We start from the raw sequence: 19,754 nt of genomic DNA on the forward strand, positions 1-19,754 counted from the left end.
GGGGAGCCGGCCCCGGGGCGGGGAGGGGGCGGGGCGGGGACATCGGCCGTTGAGAGCGGCCGCGCGCGGAGGGTGGCGGCGGCGGGAAGGGCTCGTGCTGCCAGAGAGCCCCGAGCCGCCTCCGCGCGCGCGGCGGCGGCGCCGCCGGTCCCGCCAGTTTTGGCCCCCTCTGAGCGTCCCGTGCCTCCTCCTCCCCCCCCCCGCGTGACGTCGCGCGCCCCGCCCTCCTCCGCACCGCGGCGCGAAAACCCGACCGACAGCGGCCGAAGCGAAGCGGGGAAGGGGGGCGGGGGGGTGGGTGGGGGGTGGTGTCGGGCGTGGCTCCCCCGGCACGTGACCGGGCTTGCGGTGAAGGGGCGGGGTGACCGGCTGCGGGGCCCGCGTCACGTGAGGGTGGAGAGCGGACGGCCGTTGGCAGCCGCGGGTGGGTCACGTGGGGGCGCCGTGGCGCCGCCCCCTTCCGCGCGGAGGTCCGAATCTTGTCCCGCGCGCGCTTTTCTGCCCGCCTGCCTCCCGCTCCTGTCAGGCGGCGGCGGCGGCGGCCATCGGGCGGGCCCGCTCCATGGCGATAGGGCGAGCCTCCCCCCGCGGCTGAGGGCTCCGCTCCCCGCCAGCGTCCGGGGCATGGTGGGCAGGGTCGCCGTGGCCGCGGCGGCCGCCTCCCTCCCCGGGAAAGACGGCGACGCTCAGGTGGGGACGCGGAGGCGGGCCGGGGGGGCCGCGCCGTGAGGGCGGAGCGGGGGGGCTGGCGGCGGTCTTGGCGGGGCGGCCTGGGCGGAGGGCGACCCTTTGTCGTCGGCGCTTGACACAGAGCGTCTGGGGTGTGTGGGATGGGGACGACGGGAAACGCCGCCTGGACGCTGCGAGGCGGCTGCCGTGCCCGGTGCCCGGTACCCGGCTCCGCGCCCTCGCTCGCAGCCCGGCGGTCGGCGCTCGGGAGCGCCGCGCAGCCCGCGGCCCAAAGCTGTCATGAGACGCCTTCTTGAAGGGGCACCTCAGCGGAGTCCCCGGTAGCTTTGGGAAGATCCGTTCTCCGTCTCAGAGGATGCGATTTCGGAAGAGTTCGGTTTTCAATAAACTAGGAGAGTTATGAAAGTCTTTGTGAGCCGTCTTTCTTGGGGTCGTGGAAATAAATGCTCTTTTACGGTTCGGATCATGATACGAGTTCTCTTGTATTCGTTTTCTCAAGTATTTTTAAAGGTATGCTTTCTTCTTAAGACGAGTTAGATGTTTACGGTAGGATCGTATATCTTTAAGTGATGTAGGAATTTTCTGTTAAGCGCTCTACAAATGCTCAGGCGAACATCTCAAGGTAACCAATAGGTAGAGATCATCTGAATTGAAGTAGACTTTCTCAACTCCAGTATTACGAAATGTCTGCACAGCTGTTCCAAAGACCTTGTGGTCACTTTCCGTTTTGGCGGTCTCAAAGTTTCAGAACAGGATTTTTATTTATTTGAAATGGCTGAATCTTTATTTCAAGCTTAGAGGGCTTTTGAAAACATAAAGTTGATGTGCACACAGTCTTAGTGCATTGGCGTGAGTTTTTTATCCTCTGAAAAAGTACTGGTGTCACTAATACATACTGCAGATACTGTACTTTGTTACATTACCATACTAAGTCATCTTAAGTTTTTGAAAACTGTGATTAATGTTGAACTTTTTTATAGCCATGCAAGAAACGGCGAGAGGAGGATACTTCTGTAAAAACAATCACAAGATACTTTTCACCATTAGCAAAACCAGTGGACAAAGTGCTGTCACCACCAAAACCCAACAATATACTGGATTATTTTAAAAAGACATCTGTAACTGAGAAAGCTACATTACCAGTTGTAGCTGGAGAAAATAAAACACCATTGGATGCTGATGACAAAGACTGTAAGTCACCTTTTAAACCACTTTTAAAGCGGAAGAGGAAAGGGAAGAAAGCTAATTTAAATAATAAGCTGAGAGAGATGAAAGGATCTGAGAATGAGCATGAAATAGAAATTAGTCGTGATGACAGCAGAGAAACAACAGGACTGAAACAACACAGTAACGATTTTATTGCTACTTGTACTTTAGTTGACCAAAAATGTGCAAGAGAATCAGCAGAAGGTGATATACAAAGCGAGAACTTCTCAGATGCTGTCATCTGCAGAAAAAATGCAAAGAAAGTTGGTTCTGAAATAAATGGAACAAAAAATAGGATAAGAAAATCAAGGAAAAGGAAGCATAAAGTAGATATGGATTTGTCTGAAAGTTTTTCAGCTGAAAAGGAGCTGAATGAGAAGTGTAAAAAGGAAAATGAAGATAAGAAAAAGATGGTATCTCCTACAATAGCAGAGTGTGACGCTACTATTAGTGATTCCAGTTTTGCAGTTCATACGGATGATATGACATCACAGGTAAATAATAGTATAATAACAGTGTCATTTGAGGACTTCTTGAAGAGTCAGGGAGAAGATAATGTAGATCATGTTGAAGAAGACACAAAGCCAACAATGGATAATTCTGCTACAGCAAATGAAACTGACAAAAGTGATAGTATTAGTGACCCAGAAAAGTGTGAGGAATCTCAACAGCTACCACTTAGAACAGTAACTGTCCTTGCCCAAGTTCATTCCATTCCCCCCAAATTAGCTCCATTACGTAAGGAGCAAAAAGGGTCTAGGAAAATAGCTTCCATTTTTTTGAAGCAGAAGGGATGTGTAGGGGAAAAAGAAAGTAGCCCACCCCTCTTGGACAATGAACAAACTGAACAGGTTACTCAGAAAAGAAAATCTAATGTAGTTATTGAGGAAGAAGAATTGGAGTTAGCTGTACTAGAGACTGCAGGGTCAGATTCTTTGAAGCCAAAATGTACTCTGGAAGAAAGGCATCAGTTTATGAAGGCGTTTAGACAACCAACATCACATGTAATAAAAAGTGGAGTTAAAAAGGGTCCTGGAAAACAAAAGCAAGATATTGGAAAGTCTTCAAAAGAAAAAGAAAGACCTGAAGATGACATTGCTTCAAATAAAGGATTAGGAAGTGGAGTACCAGAAGATTATGTGGAGAAATATACATGTTCTGGTCCTGAAAGCAATAGAACTAAAACCAAAAGACCTAAAAAGTTTCAGAAAAAAGGAAACAGAAGAAGGAAAGCTTCAGAAACTAAAGAAAAGAATGTCCCGAATACTAGCAATTATAATGAAGATGAGGATTCAGGAGCTAATGTCCTTACTAAGGAAAACACCTTAGATGTAAGGATTTCATCAAGTCCAAAAGTGAATGAGTTAAGGAGGAGTTTAAGGCAGAAGAAAATCAAAACATCAGAAAATGTTACACCTAAAAAAAACAGGATTAGAAATACCTTCTCTGAAGATGAATTAAGTGGCTGTCCTTTACAGACGTCTACACCAAAAGTAAGCAAGCGATCCTTGAAGAAAAGTAACGTGTATAAAGCTGAGGTGATTACCATGCCCTTTGATGGAAACAGCCCAATAAGGTAAACATTTTAGAGTATATTCTACCTTTTTGCAGTTTGATTTCTTCCAAGTATTTTAAGAGTAAGACATAATTCGATTGGAATGCATACCAAAACTGCATGAATACTGATCATGGTGGGTAATAATACAGAAGAACCAAAGTTGACTCTATAAATGTGCTTGCACTGAAGACATTTAAAAAAAAATCCCAAACAACAAAAAAACCCCAAACAACCACCAATTAGGAGGGTTGCTACTGTTTGCAGCAGCACTGTATTTTTAAAAGCTTTTGAAAATGAGATTGAGAGTAACATTTCCCTTTATGATAAAGTAATAATTTCATAATACTTTTTTCCCTAATTAGAATGAGGTTTACACGTATCAGTGCGACTACAAAATCAAATAAAGCTGAAATGATGAAAAATGAAGAGTTTAACTCCAAAAATATAAAGGTAATCTATGTAACAGTTTATGTTTCGGTATTTGTCATTTACTATATGCTTATAATTGTGTTAATATTCAGAATTGTGTAACAGTCTAATGTAATACAGTAAGACAGTTCTCACGTGCCCTATGGAAAGATACTATTGCTGTGATTTATGATAGCGTTTGAGATAGTTTCTAGTACAGTTACTGTACCTTAGATTTTAAAATATGTTTTATTAGTTTAAATCTGCTTTTCATAACTTAACAGAAAAATCCAATAAAATAGTATGCTCATATTCTGCAGGTTCTCAGGATGGGACCTAGTGTTTGGGCACAGCAGAACAGCTTGGGCTTAAGAACGTCACTGCCCATATTTCATTTGTTCTGTGGACAAATTGGAGGATCCCCTTCTAGGGCTCTCACTCCCTTTTGAAAAGTATTTATATCATCTTGGTTTGCTCCTCTTTCCCAAGCTTTCATTTTCTTTTTGATACAAGTAAAATTTTATAAAAATCATATGCTTTTATGAATGTGAAAAATTATATTAATATGTGAAATACTTACCAAATATATTGCTGTTAACTGCCAGGTATTTTGGTTCTTTTGTACTTTGTTAACAGATAAGCTCTACTTCTAAAAATATATCCAAAGCGAAACAGCTGATTGAAAAAGCAAAGGCTATACGGCATAATAGATCAAAGGTTAATGAAGACTTACCAACTCCTGTGAGGCGCTCATCTCGACAGCAAGCTCTTGCTGAAAAGAAAAAATTACAAGAAAATGAAGTAAGCCTGTATACTTGGGGGGGGATTATTTTGATGTTTTTGTGATTCATTTAAGCAACAAAAATATTTCTTGCCTTGCAAACGTTTTTTTTAAAGAATCAAATAAGGTAGGTATCTATGCAGTGGTATGGTAAATGTCAAATAGTAAAGTAACTGCCAGGCATAGCCTGGAAAGCTGATCCTAATGCAGATCTATAACATGCACCAGATGGTCACACTTTAGAAATGACTCTTTCTCTTTCCTAATGGACAGTCAAGGTGTCTGTCTGTTTCAAATGTGTATATTTTAGACATTTAAATTTAAATGAGAGTAATTCTGGCCTTTGTTTATATATTGGAGATCTTATTCTATATACTTTTTCTGTGTAAACAGTAATAGAAGTATTGTATAATCTTCAAATTATATTTGCTAACTTCTAAGCTTTCTAGCAGTTTCTTCAGTTTTCTCAGTACTGATCACTAAATTGTATTGTTAATAAAGGAGGAAAAGTTGTTGTTTCCTTTCTTATATTATTTGCTTGCTTTCTAGGAATCGGTAGTAATTTTAGATTCAAGCCTGACTAATACCACTGCTACAGTGCAGAATGTGAAGCAAAAGAATCTTCGGAGCTTAAACGATGTTTTGGGGAAAAAGTCTAGAAACTCGAAAGCTGTGAAGAACTCAAACGGTAATTGGGTTTTACTGGACGTGTTTAATTTTTATTACAGTTATTGACTATTATAACTCTTTTATAAAGCTGTCTTTGCAGTACATTCATCTTTTCTTCTGATGTTTTTATATAATGTTCCAATATATACCTTTTATTTTTATGACATGAGTTAATAGTGCAGAGGTTATTTACACGTGCTGCTTTGATTTTTCTTCATTCAGGGAAAACTGTTTGTTTGAATAACAGCCAATTGTACATCATCTTTTGTTGTGTTCTAATTTAAGGTGGGGTTTTTTAATGTTACAGAGAATAATGTCTATAATGATGAAATAACTAGAAATAAAACTATAATGAATTTTGTTAAAATACTCAGCTTTCCCTTAAGAAAAGGAGATTCCCTAATGTTATTAAATGGAACATATAAATAGTGAGCAGAGAAGTAAGGTTAGAATGCTATATCAGTGCTAATCTAATCATGGGTTTTTTTCTTCTTAAAGGAAAACTCGGATATCCACCTTCCTTCCTAGGCAGAAATGCTCAGAACTCTGCAGGTGAACCAATTGTGATTTTTGATGAAAGCAGGTCAGTTTTCAAGATTGCAATTGCTTAAGAACCAAAATATATTTCAAGGTTACTTTAACATTCATTTTACAAATTTAAATACGCTTATCAAAATGTGATATAAATGTTCATGTTTTTTACACTGATCAATATGTTAATCTGCTTGCAAAATTTGGGGGCTTTTTTTGCCAGTTGTTTCTTCAACCATTGTTGAGCCATTTTAGACTGTTGAAAATGTAGTTGATGACTGATTAAAAAGAAATCCTAAACTGCATATAAAAATACAAAACCAAAGAGGACTATTTTTAATTCAAATCTCTAACACAAAAATTAAAATTAAATGTGAACTTTCTACATTTAAATTAATTTTAGCAGTTCTTCCAGACTGTTCCTAAGTCGTGTGTAGAAGTGAATATTAAATTCTGTTGTAAGCCTTATATAGTTGGTAGCTCTAATGATTTTTTTGTTGTTGTTCATGTCTATTTTCATAAAGTCAAGATGCATCTGAAAATTCTCAAGATGATGATCAGTTCAGAGCAAAACGTGAATTCTTGATGAGTGGGTTGCCAGAGTCACTGAAAAAACAGATTGCAAAGAAAGCAGCAGCAATGGAAGCATACTCTGTTGCAAGCTCATGTTTTAAGACTGTTGTCCATGTACAGCAGAAGGATGACTGTAAGCTTTTGTTCAGCCATTCTGTAAATGTATATAATAATTTCTAGTAAATCTGTGCAGAAAAGAAATTTGAACAGCAGAACTTACTATTATGACTGGAATAATTGGTAGTTTCCTCTTGTTTTGTGTCACAGTAAGAAAACAAAACTTAAAAGCTTCCAGTGAGATGTTTTTGAATACACAGTTTACAAATTAAATTGATGCTGAAGTAATGTATATGTTTATGGGTGGGGATGCAAAATTCTTAATATTTAGTCAAAAAAGTTAGTCTTTCAAGTTTCAATTTGGAGAATAAAGATCATGTTGGACTGATTGGGGCAGAAACCTTTTCATTCTGACAAAGGCAAAATATTTCTCAAAAGAGAAAAGAACAGCCCATTTCTTTCCACTAAGTGAGGGAGTGTGCTACAATGTTCTTACGAAAAGGGCATGACAGAAAAGCAGAAGGTAGAATAGCACTTAACAGAGTTTATATTTGCAAACCAACCAATAATCAAACAAAATCCTTGGTGAGCATCTGTCCTACAGAGAGCCGGTGAGGGCAGAGGTTGTTATTCAGAGCGAGCAGAGCCCAGGAGCAACTTACTGGAGAAGTGTCGTATGCAAAAATGTGCAAATTTGTTCTGCTTGTGGGAGGTAGAATTAATAAAGATAAAAAGTTGATGCAGTGTAAGTCAAATAAGCTTGGCTTTGACATGATAAAGTTGTAGTTAAAAGAGCGTTTATTCTTCTTTACTGTGGGATGGTTTTGTCTCTGGCTGTATCTCTGTTTTGTTAACAAAAGTTTCCTCTTGTTGTTTGTTTTTTGTGGGGGTTCTTTTGTAGGTTATCCACTGTGGAAATTGAAATCACCATCATGTCCTCTACTAACTAAGCTAAGGAAACTGAATACTGAAGTCACTAATGTCACAAAAATCACTCTCTCACTTGGTGAATTTTCCACTGTGAATTCAAAACTAACTGGAAAATGTTCTGCACCTGTGGTTAGTACTTTAAAATGGGGGCTTATGTTACAAGAAAAATGAAAAGAAAATTGAAATTGTTTTGTTACTTGTTAGGACTTCCGTTGTTTTAAAAAATGCTGTAGTTTGAATCTGTGTCGGTCCTGAATTTTTTTTTTTCCTCGTATGTGATTTAGCCATTCTGCATCGTAACATTAGACAATTCTCAAGGCTTTCTGCTAATCTATGGGTTTAACAAGACAGCTACCAATTTAAATTATGCAAAACTGTCATTGTTATTCTGTGTAATATTTTCAAGTAATAATTTTTTTCTGTGTGTGTTACAGCTTTCTGGCCACCGACCAGTTTTTCCTGATACATTCAGGAAAGATTTACTAGATGAGATCATGTCTTCTAATTCTCAATTTCCTGTGAGAAAATACTTCTACAAGTTTCTGAAAAAGCAAACAGAATGGTTGGGTTTTGAAAACAGTATACAAGGTTAGTAATCTACATAGGGGAAAATAAATACACACTCACACTCTCTCTGGCATAAAAAGGCAACCTGGAATTTCCAGAAATGTTTCAGTGAAGGAATACTGTTGGTGGAAATAAATTGGTCCTCACATTTTAAGTCATTTTGACCAAAATCTTCAAATATGGCTTAAACAAATGTACGGTTGTAATGGACATAGCTTGAAATTTTAAAAGGATGTCACTTTTTTTTTTCCCCCCTCCTTTCTTAGAAAGCAGAGATGGTACTGCAAATTCTGAGGTAAATCAGAAACATTCTGACAATTTGAAGGAAACTAAGAGGAAAAGGAAAGAAACAGAAGACCACAAATCAAAAAGAAGAAAACGAATTGAAGGTACAGAGATGGAAATAAAATCCAGAGTTTCCAGGAACCTTATTTCTCACGTATCTGGAGAAAAACAAGCAGAAACAGGACAAGCAACACATTTGGGAAAAAACAAGACCCAGAAACCAGATGTTATGACAGAAGACACTGAATATTTATCAGAGCCAAATGCACTTTCAGGTAACTGCATTTCTGTCTGATTTTAATTCTCTTTGCACTGAGGGAATGTATATATGATGTATTTCAACTTTCCACTGCGGTGCAAAAATCATATCTAGTCTTAATATTCTACTAGACTTGATCAACTCTCTTGCATGTAGAACTATTTAAAAATGGGTATTTTCTTCTGTAGGTGTTGAAAAGGAAGACATGCTCTGGACAGAAAAATATCAGCCTCAAGATTCCAGTGAACTTGTGGGGAACAAGAAAGAAATTGAAAGGCTACACAGGTCAGAAGTGAGAGCGTGGATCCATTCTTAAAATAATTCAAAACATCCTGTTACTTGATTATGCTCAAAGAAGTGAAGTCAGTTATTTTACACTATGCTTGAATAAGATTTACAGGGTGTATGTTTGTGGCCTTTGTTTTGGTTTACTTCCAAAAAGTTGCAGAAACAAATTGTCAGTTGGTCTTTTCAAAAGAAAGATCTTTTGGTCATAGTTTCTTCTACAGTAATACCTCAGTAGCTTGTATGGTGTAGTATAAAACAAAAACACACGTGAAATGCTACATTAGGCTGTGGGATAGAATGAAATACTTAAGTAATTAATGCTGTTACCATTTGAGTAAAAACTATTTTTGTCAGGTTATTTAAGCTTACACACTATGAATGAGAGGTAGCAACTTACCAGTCCTTTTCCATACTTCCCTACAAGCATGCCTGATCCTCATCTTCATGCACTGCCTCCACTTTTGACAGCACTCAAGTCCATACAATATGTTGTGCTTTTAATTACGTTTTCTGTGTGGGTTTAAGTTATTGTTGTGGCTCTTATGCAGAATTTAAAGATCCATCAAATGATAAAGCATTTTCCACAGTTTATGTAGTTCACTAAGTGACTTGTTTTTATACCAATCAGCTAATAGAACAGAGAATGAAGAAGGAATCCTTTTTTACAAAAGGATCAAACAAACCCTGAACAATTTTGTTCTTTTTTTTTTTTTTTTATCTGAAAGGACTTGTTATCCCTTTCAGAAACTTATCAAGTGGCTGATGTCCCCTAGTTTTATGTTCTGTTCCATCTGAATTTGGTTCACTTTATTCAGCAGTAATTTTTATTGTTCTGTTCTTTCCTTTTATAGTTGGTTAAAAGAATGGAAAAAAAGAGCTGATTGGGAAGAAAAAAGAAATCAGAAAGGGGAAAAGGAGGACAAAGAGCATCAAGGTGCTGCTAGAATTGAAAATAATATATATAGCTTCTTGTTGTTCAAGTTGGCGTAAAAATGACATGAATTGATAATGGTTTGAACAATCCTTCCTTTTCTTTTAAATAATTCTACAGATTCTTTGGACAGCCTTGACTTTAAAGAGAATAAATCTGATATTGAGGAAGAGACTAGTCTTTGCAATACAGTTCTGATAACTGGCCCACCAGGAGTGGGGAAAACTGCTGCAGTATATGCTTGTGCTCAGGAGCTTGGTTTTAAGGTTTGTGGAGTCCTTTTCTTGGTGCTATTTTTCTTATTTGTAACTAGTGATATGAAAGTACTCGTAATACAGGATGTCTAAATATATATTTTTTTTAATATATAAATTAAATACCATTGCAGATATTTGAAGTCAATGCCTCTTGCCAGCGTAATGGTAGACAGATACTGTCTCAACTAAAAGAAGCTACTCAGTCTCATCAGGTGGACAAAAAAGGCATTAATGCACATAAGCCTTGCTTTTTTAACAGCTGTAGCAGTGCCAAGTCACCAAGTAAGTTTCCTGGTTATATCTGGGTTTTTTGTTTGGTTGGGGTTTTCGTTTTGTTTGTTTTGTTGTAGGAACTGAGTTCCCCAAACAATTTTTAGACATCAGCTGTTTAAAAAAGGTAGCAAATTTCAGCTTATCTGGCCGTAATAATAAGAAATGCTCTGTTGGTTAACGCAACTACATACCAAATTAAATCATGACTTTATCAAGCTGACTGACTCTTGATTATCTTAAGTTATTTCTGTACTGGTGGAGTAAGTGCTATAGCACTTGTATAGAAAGCTGAACAGAACGCATTCCCTATAACAGGAGAAAAGTAAAACAAGCAGAAATCAGCACAGTAAACCTGTCCTGTACTAGATACAAAACTGAGATTTGCTCTAAATTTGCCTGAGAAATGTCAGTCTGAGATTACATTTCCAGCTTAAGTTTAATATAAAACATATCTTGCAGAAAAAATGTATTCTCCAAAGAAAGTTGTTTCACCAAGAAAACCTCCACTGTCACCAAAAGGAGCAGGATTAAAACGAAGCTTACCCCCTAAAACGCTTGCAAACTATTTCAAAATTTCTTCCAAACGTAAAGGTAATGATGGAGGAGTAATATCTCAAGAAAAAAACAAAGGTGGGTATCACTATTTAATAATTATTTACCTCTGAAGATGGAAAAGCTATACTGTAATACTATATATGTGGACCTGTGTGGAGAAAAGAGTAGAGCACACTTATTATGCTCTAACTGCCAGCAAGAATAATGTAATGCATCTCAGGTACACTTAACTATATAGGAAGTTGTCATTATTCTGTATTACAGGAGAGTTAACTAGGGTACAGACAATCTGAATTTCAGTAGGCTTTCCTTAGTTGTTTGGGTTTGGGTTTTGGTTCCTCCCCCCCCCCCCCCCCCCCTCAGGCATTTAGGTAAGAGAAGATAAATTAAAAACTGTCTCTAGAAAAACACCTTTATGCTATATCAGTGCCTGTTTCAGATTGGTGTGGAATGGTCGTTGTGCTAGGTGGTGTGTATATCTATCTATCTATCTCAAAATGACTGCCACAGAATTAAGAGGTCCTGTAAAGCCAATAAATGTTTGATTACTTACTGTGGATTTTAATACATAGAAGGGCACACTGAAATCTTTGAGTCTCTTAACATTGGAAGGTACATTTTCAAATGTTTCATGGGATCTGGAAGCCTTAAAGAGAGGTTTTTAAAAAGGAAATAATATACTTGGACAACCAGTATTTTTGCATAGACAGTAGAGAGGAATGCATGAGCAAAGTGCTGGATAGAATTGGGGCAATCGAGTCTAGTCCTTGTCATATTGCACTGTCTTGAAGGGCTTATATCTACTGCATGCCCCCAAGACATCATAGGTCACAAACAGTTGAATTCCCAGCAAATTTGTTGCACTTTTCTTTTAAACAAGATACATCAGAAAAGGATGTAGGTCACACTTCTAAGTTTTTGTGTCAGTGTAAATTTTCTTAAGCAGTTTGTACATGGAGTGGTTTTGAAACCAGTGTCTAAAATGCATGTTAAATGTTTTCAGTCCTCCCATACTTCTTGCTCAATTCTTTGCCCATCTGCAGGAAATACTCAGGATTCATGTGAAGAAAAGAAAGATGCTCAAATGAAGCCAATAAACAAAGAAGTAGAAGGAGGAGAACACAACAGAAAAAGTGCAACATCTCTCATTCTTTTTGAAGAGGTAAAATTCATGTGAAATATACTGATGTGAGCAATATGTCCTTTCATTATGTTTAAAGAATTTAACTTTTTTTCCCTTCCTCCTTGAGACTTCTAGGTAGACTCAAGTGTGAGGATTATCAGCTTCTTAAAAATTAATTCAGTGTTTACTGATTTCATCCTCATGAGTACTGCTTTAACCATGGATCACTATTTTACAAAGTTATTTTAAAAGATAAATAAATTATCATCTATCAACAGTTGTTCACTGTTGGAAAAGTTTGCAGGATTCTGCTAATTTAATTCCTTTGATTATGCCAAAAGTGTTGGTTTATAATTTTACTCTACTTACATGCACTGAGACACTTTAAAAGTTGCCATTAACACCCCAGTAATTACAATATCTAAGCCCACATTAAATTCTTCTTTTCTGTAACCTCTTGCCCAAAAGTGTCTTTGAGTCTTAAACGAAAAATACAAAATTGCAGCCAAGAATGTAATTTCAAGTAAATAAAGGAGGTACAGCAATGTTGGCAAATGTGGGTTGATCCTACAGCTCACTGGTGCAAATCTATTAAAAAGAAAAAACAAACGTCAAAAGCCATCTGGACATGGTCCTGGGCAACCTGCTCTGTGTGACCCGGTTTGAGCAGGGAGGTTGGACAAGGTGACGTCCAGAGGTCCCTTGCAACCTCAACCAGTCTGATTTTTGTAAGCTTCAGCACGGAAGATGGTGATCAAAGTGTTGTGTGCTAACAAGTGAACTTTACCTGAAGCATGCATACTGTCATTGCCACAGCCTGTAGGTATTGTTAAAGCTATTGATATTTTGTACTTAATTTGTCTTCTATAGGTAGATATAATATTTGATGAAGATGCAGGATTTCTAAGTGCAGTAAAGACATTCATGGCAACTGCAAAAAGACCTGTAATTCTTACTACCAATGGTGAGTAGTGTTTGTTATGGAAATTAGGCTTTACAGACAGAAGAGCCTCTTTCAATAAGATGGCTTAAATGGTGATGGTTGAATACAGCTCCTAAATGTAAAATTAAATGTGTGGAGACTATAAAGTGAGTATTTTAGTATTTGAATAAGGATACTGGCTGCTTTAATGGGTAAAGAAAATAACTAGTTTTGAACATAATGTCGTGACAGTTCGCTGATATCTCTTTATATAGATCCAACATTCAGCTTAATGTTTGATGGCTATTTTGAAGAGATCAATTTTAGAACCCCTTCCTTGGTAAGTCTGTGTTTAGAAATGCAGATATGTCCGAAGCAAGTAATTGTCAGCTAATTTAAGTCTGAAATTTAAATGTTGGTGTAGATTTATATTTATCTGATGTAATATATCTGTTTCATCAGAAGACTGTTTTTTGGAGTTTTATGCAAGGATGTGTAGGATGTATTTATCTTTACATGTAGAATTTTTACTACTAGCCTGGAAGATTTATTTTCTGAGCCATTTAGTATATGAGAGAATTACAATAAGAACATCACTTAATTTAGTTTTTAGGATGTAGTAAATAACTTCATAGATGATACATCTAATAGCTTTGATCTGAAGGCTGACTATGCCTGTATTGGTTCATTCATTAAAAAGTATAGGAACTACTCTACAAATATTATGCATTATTCCTTTAACGTAAGCACTAGTATTCTGTATAGCAAATAGTTTCATTTGCAGCTATGTGTTATATGAAAAACCTAAATAAATGAGAAACGGAACTAACTCAAGAAGGGGAATTTTTTTTATGTGAAATTGAAAATCTTTTGGGCTACCAGACAGTTGCAGAGTTGAAAGAAGGAAAAAAAAACCTTTAAAGTTAATATAGTTCACTAAGACCTGTTCACTGGTGATGAGAAACAAGGTGTATGTGGTTTCAGGAACGTAGGCAGAATATGTGTGTTTTGTTCGTTTTTAATGAGTTGATTTCCTAAATTTAACTTAATTCTCTGATGTGGGCTGTTTGGATTTGGTACAATATTCTGCTTTTCTATAGAGGTGTTAACATAGCTGTAATCTAATAAACTAATCTTCTGTATTAAAAGGAAAAATGTATTGCAAGCATAAATAGAATAATTTCCTTCTGTGTGACGTATTGAGTCTGAGTGGTAAGAGCTGTTTTCAGTGGTCTTTGTCTAACTTTTGTTTAGATAAATGCTGCTAGCTATCTTCAAGTGCTGTGTTTGGCTGAGAATCTACGAACAGATGTAAAAGACTTAGCTGCTCTGTTAACCACAAATAACTGTGACATCAGACAAAGTGTTCTGTACTTACAGTTTTGGGTTAGAAGTGGAGGTGGATGCTTGAAAGACAAATGTTTGGCACATTATGGTAGGTTGATTTAATTTCATTTTTTAAAAAATTCTCTATCTTAACATGTATTTTAGTAAATCAAACCATTCTTAGACACATATGAATAGATGGTAACTTTCTGTAAGACTCTTAAACATTTGGGTAGGGTTTTGTTTGTTTTTTTTTTTTTCTGGCTACTTCAAAGCCTTGTATATATACATAGGGAACTAAAAGTTTGATTTTTATTGCACCTGTTTATTACCTGCCATTATGGGACATAATTATCTTCCTTTCCTCTTCTGAGTAGCAATATTGGGCAGAGCAGGGAGCCAGCAGTAGTTTCCCTTCAACTCGGAGTTTGTAGTTCTTTATCCATTTAGCTGAGTTGTAGGTAATTCACCTAGAAGAAGCAGAACTGAAAAAGGAGATAAATTGGACAGCTAGCAAGCAGGCAGCAAGGGTAAGAACTTGGTCCCAAAGGATACAGGAAGAGTATCCTCAACAGGTGTGGGTGTGTGAGCAAGCGACAGAGACTAGCAGGGCATGAAAGGAAGAACAGGCTATTTCAAATGGTTACATGCAGAGACGGGAGGGTGGGCAGATGGCTAACACTTAAAGAAACAAAATGGGGATGATGAATGGACACAGGGGATGACTTATTTCAGTTGTTATATTCGTTCAGAACTGCAGCAAGAGGCGACAGTTACAGTATCTTTTATAAAAGGAATTGAGGCAAAGAGGGGAAAAATCAGTTTCATGATGCAATTGTTTCTTTTCAAGTAAAGCATGTTATCTTTGTGCAGGAGGAGATGAGACTAATAAAGCAGATCACGTAATTAATTCTGAAAAGTCTACTGATTCCAAGACTGATTTTTGTCAAGCTGATGCATGTCTTCAGGAGCTTCCAAAATGTGATACAGGCTGTGTAGAGACATTGCTTGGCCTTAAGAATATCCTGTTGCCTTCAGAAGATTTGTTTACATTTCTTAAGGTATTTTTGTAGTTGACTAGCTAATACTTCGAATGATTGCTAGATAATTGAGTGTAATAGTCGCTATAAATAGCATCTTCTTAGAAGTAAATCTCTTTGAAAAGGTTTGTTGTAGAAATTAGGGGATTCTGTTGCTATTAAGCAAAATCTGAACTGGGGCAGTCTCCTGCAAGCCAAACAGTCCCTTGCCTCATAAACACAAAGCCAGGAGTATGCAATTTTCTGTAATTAATTTTTTTTAAATAAAAATGTTTTTTAATGTATTAATAAATTTTTCATTATTATTATTTTACAGCACAAAATCACAACCATGGAGAAATGGAATAAATTGATGCAGCTTCTCACAGAATTCCAGATGAAGAAAGTGGATTTTATATACAGTAATCTTGAACTTATTCTTCCCTTACCAGTGCAAGTTCTTTCAGACCAATCTGAAGCCTCTAACTCTATACTTGAAAGGACTACCATAGTTTCTTCAAAAAACAGATCTACTAACAGTTACTGCTCTGGAAAAAGTAGCTCTGGAAAAAGTAGCTCTGGAAAAAAGTCTAAAAAGACAAAGAATCAGAAAAGGCTTGAAACATTGGATGATAGTGACTTATTTGATACTGGACTCAACTATTCAGCTGAATTCATAACTTTGCCATCGGATAGTCCTACGTCACGTGCTGAAGTGAATAAAGAGGAATCAAAATTATTGATGAATAAAGAAGAAAAAGAAATTAAAACCTCAGCAAATGAGAAAAGGTCTGCTCTTGTTTCTCAGTGTCTGAATTCACTGACTGAATTTGTGGAGAACATGTCTTTCTTGGATTGCTGTGTAAACACTAACACCAAGGAACCCCTGGAGTTTTCTAAAGATGAAGGATTTAATTGGACAAATGGCAAAATCAAAAATGGTCTTTGTGATGAATTCAGTATAGAAAATACTGATTGGTGGAGTTCCCAGAGCTGTAGTGAAATAAAGGCAGCTATTGAAGCACTCAGTTTTAACAAATGTTTTGTTAATATTTCACAAAACTTGGAATCTTCTTTAAATACCAGTAAAACACCTGAAAGTGATCAGCTGGAGGGACTTACTTTGCATATTTCAAACACAAGAAATTATGTATCCTTTAATCAGTCAGCTGATTCAAGGTAAGACTTTGCTAATATTTCTGGAATGTAATGCAGTTTTTTGTCAAAAGAAGAATTTCACAGGATGTAGGACTGTTTCAGATACTATGAATACATGATCATACCAATATCAATGACATCAGTATGTCTCAAAATGCTGGAATACGTTGTTCACTTTGCTTATATAAGCTTAAATTAACTGCTTGGCAATCTGCAAAAGTGTTTGAATAGCCTGACTATAATGTTGTTCAGGAATGGTAGCCTTAATCTAGTCTATTTACTTTAAAAATGAACAGACAAATACCACCACCCCCACCAAAAGAATAACAAAAACCTAAAGGGATGGCTTTTTCAAGACAGACAGATGGACTGAAATGGATTCTGCAAGTACTAGACGTGCAAATTTTTCATCCAGTGCCTGGTTGTATTGAGCCTGTTTTAAATGCATAGGTGTTGGTTGATGAAGACCTAACAAAATTCAGAGCAAAGTTCTTGCAATTTTTTTTTTAGTAACTTATGCTAGTGAAGAATAACCTTAATATATTATAAAAGATCAAAGAATACATTGCTGCTAGCAACTGTGGATATGAAAGATTGTTTTTAACTTAAATAAGTCATCACACCTGAAATGGGCATAATAGGTGAATGAAACCTATTCAAGTGTCTGAATAGGTAAATGGGTTAGACTCTTATTTCTGTAAGTCAGTACCCAGAGGAGCAATGTCAAAATGGATCTAACCATCTAACCTGTGACCAAGTTTGGCCAATATATCATGAGTTATACGTTGGATCTGATATTTACATTCTGGCAAATACCAATCACATGATGCTTTTTATTTTTGAAGACCACAGATGCTTTTGGTTACATTATCTGATGGATGTACTAAACCTCACATACATAACTAGATTGTGAAGACCTCCCCAGATTAGACTCCATAGTTAAGCTAAGAGCATTGGCCAAACAAACTACGGTCCCTCATGTTTCGGTCTGAGTGCAGCTTTGGGATGCTGTGTAGGCAACACACGATCAGAAGTTGCAGGCATCTAATCCATTGGGACACAGTTTTGGACATAAGTATGTTTAAGAGATTTTTAAACCAGTGGATTTGATCATGAAGGAACAAAATAGGGACTACACATTCTTGAACAAGAAACAATAAAGCTTCATTCTCCATTTTAGCATTCACAAAAAAGCACAGAAGAGGCTGGCAGCCATCAGAACTGTATTTTCCAGAAGTCCTTTAAACCTGGGTAATAAGCAAGCCAGCATACTTGAATACCTCCCCACTCTTCGCAGTATCTGTAGGTCTGAGAAGCTTAAAGAGCAAGGGAAGACTAAAAGAAGGTATGTTTTGGTTTTCTTAAATCTTGCTACGTTTCAATATACAAGGTAGTTACGAATTTTAATAAAATACTTTGTCAAATAATTCTAGACAAGAAAGGTGAACGTTTGCCTCTCCAAATAATAAAAGTGTTACCTCTTATTTGGAAATAACTTTGTCCCCTTATAGTCACTTCTACTTTTCTTTTTATAGGTTCTTGCATTATCTTGAAGGGATTCATCTCGAAATACCCAGACAAATGATAAATGGTCTGTCTTTGGACTTCCCTTAAAATTGCTAACACCAGAACTACTTTGTGCCTGATGGTGGTATTCTCACCATAATTTGATTATTTTTTTATTTTTTTTTTAACCACATTATTTTATTGTATATTCAGAGCCATTTGTATATTAAATTTCTATAAGTATTTAAAATAATGTATATATCTATTGTCATGATACTGCTCTCCACAACTGAAATGTGGGTGGGTTTGGTGCTTGTCCAATAAGTGCATTTATAATATTAAATGCACAAACTAATCAATGGGGACTACTTCATACTATCTTTCTCTGTAATTTGTGTATCACATAGCAAGAAGTCTTTTTGTAATGACCAACTGTCACAACTTCCACAGCAAAGATGCTTTTTTCTGAGGAGACACTTTTATTAAAATAAGCTTGTTTCTTTCTGAAGTCCCAGTTAAGTGTTGAATAACTTGGGGTGGGAGGGGGCAGGGAGAGGATGGACAAGTCTTCTAAAGTGTAAATGACTATGAACAACTCTTCACAATAACAACTGGGTAACAAAGTCTTTATAAAGCACTATGCCTCAATGTACATATATTTGTATACAGTCATTTCATTTCATTATTTACAGCTGTCAGATCTGCATATTAATCTCCTAAAAAGGTAGAGAAATGATTACTGTAGCTCAAGATAGTCTCAGAGATTAGGCAAGATTTTGTAAATAATAATTATTCCAGTGTTACTTTGGTTTCAGTAATATTTAACTACTTCTAGTCTTGTATATTGTGTTCTATTTTTATACTTCATTTTGTATTTGACAAGACTTCAGCCTGATTATTTGTGATTGAATCTGGTTTTATATGACAATAAATTTGTGAGACTTTGCTACAGTTCTGAATATTTCTGTTGTATGAAAAGTAAGACTCCTAAAACTTAATGTTTTCAGTCCATAAAGATGATGTTTAAGGGTTTTCTAACTGGAAATATTTCAACCATGTACTCTTCCACCTTTTATATTGCAGTTGGACTGTTTCTCTTCCTCAAACTGAGTCAGATTGGTGCCATGCAGTGGTACTCCACTTACCTCAATGTCTGTAATAATGAGGAAGGCCATTTTCTAGTACAGTCTGTTCTCATCTTATATTTTTCATGTCTAAAAGATGTTCAGGAATGAGAAATATTTATGAAAACAGTAAATTATTTTAAGCTTCCGCATTGTAGATAATAATCTTTATAGCTTACTCTTTCTGTAGCCCAGAATTATCAAATAAGAATGAAATAAAGCGGTGGCTGTTAAAATCTTAATGGGTTGTATTGTATCAATGGTCTAAGCAACTCTTGTACATTTTTGTAAAAATAAATACATAAAAATTAAAAACTTTTAAAAATAAAAAAGTAAAAGTATATCTGTTCACCGCTTTATAAAGGCAATGTCAATCTAACTAGGTTGCAGTGGGGACCTACATAAATTGGAAACAGGCCCTATAAAGTATTATTATTTTAGGAAATTCATGGGTAATTTAAAAGACATAAAGTAGAAAGCAATGGGAGACAACTTAACTTCCCTTTGAAGTCAACTCTTTGGTTCTAATAACTGCCTTAAGAATTTTATTTTTTTTTTTATAGAAACTCCAGCCGATGGTGTCCAAAAGGAGTCCAAAATGTCAGGTGGAATTCAAGTATTTCACTTCTTGATAAGATACTTGTGTGCAATTAACCACATAAAAACAACTCAAGCTAGTTTGAATGAAAGTTAATCTATCTACCTGTGATGATTTATTTGAACTCTGATAAACTAGCAATGTTGCATTTTATGCAGCA

At 36.9% G+C, this 19,754-nt stretch overlaps 1 protein-coding gene across 1 annotated transcript; it reads left to right on the plus strand.

The window, feature by feature from the left end:
* The first annotated feature begins 321 nt into the window (after nucleotides 1-321).
* ATAD5 (ATPase family AAA domain containing 5) lies at nucleotides 322-19,337 on the plus strand. Its single transcript, XM_069799251.1, has 23 exons — nucleotides 322-690; nucleotides 1,671-3,472; nucleotides 3,817-3,904; nucleotides 4,499-4,663; nucleotides 5,193-5,331; nucleotides 5,811-5,895; nucleotides 6,368-6,549; nucleotides 7,375-7,532; nucleotides 7,838-7,991; nucleotides 8,237-8,530; nucleotides 8,703-8,799; nucleotides 9,654-9,736; nucleotides 9,854-9,999; nucleotides 10,122-10,272; nucleotides 10,723-10,893; nucleotides 11,862-11,980; nucleotides 12,812-12,905; nucleotides 13,139-13,203; nucleotides 14,118-14,298; nucleotides 15,063-15,250; nucleotides 15,546-16,387; nucleotides 17,547-17,711; nucleotides 17,902-19,337. Exons 1-23 carry the CDS (start codon nucleotides 625-627, stop codon nucleotides 17,978-17,980), a joined length of 5,514 nt encoding a protein of 1,837 aa, XP_069655352.1. The 5' UTR covers nucleotides 322-624; the 3' UTR covers nucleotides 17,981-19,337.
* The last annotated feature ends 417 nt before the right edge of the window (nucleotides 19,338-19,754 follow it).

The sequence above is a fragment of the Haliaeetus albicilla genome, chromosome 12 (assembly GCF_947461875.1).
Source record: "Haliaeetus albicilla chromosome 12, bHalAlb1.1, whole genome shotgun sequence".
Lineage (NCBI taxonomy): Eukaryota > Metazoa > Chordata > Aves > Accipitriformes > Accipitridae > Haliaeetus > Haliaeetus albicilla.

Coding starts and splice junctions, on each gene's coding strand:
- ATAD5 (XM_069799251.1), top strand. CDS start 625: ATGGTGGGCAGGGTCGCCGTGGCCGCGGCGGCCGCCTCCCTCCCCGGG. Junction 8,531..8,702: donor AGAGCCAAATGCACTTTCAG/GTAACTGCATTT, acceptor TTTCTTCTGTAG/GTGTTGAAAAGGAAGACATG. Junction 15,251..15,545: donor ATTTGTTTACATTTCTTAAG/GTATTTTTGTAG, acceptor ATTATTTTACAG/CACAAAATCACAACCATGGA.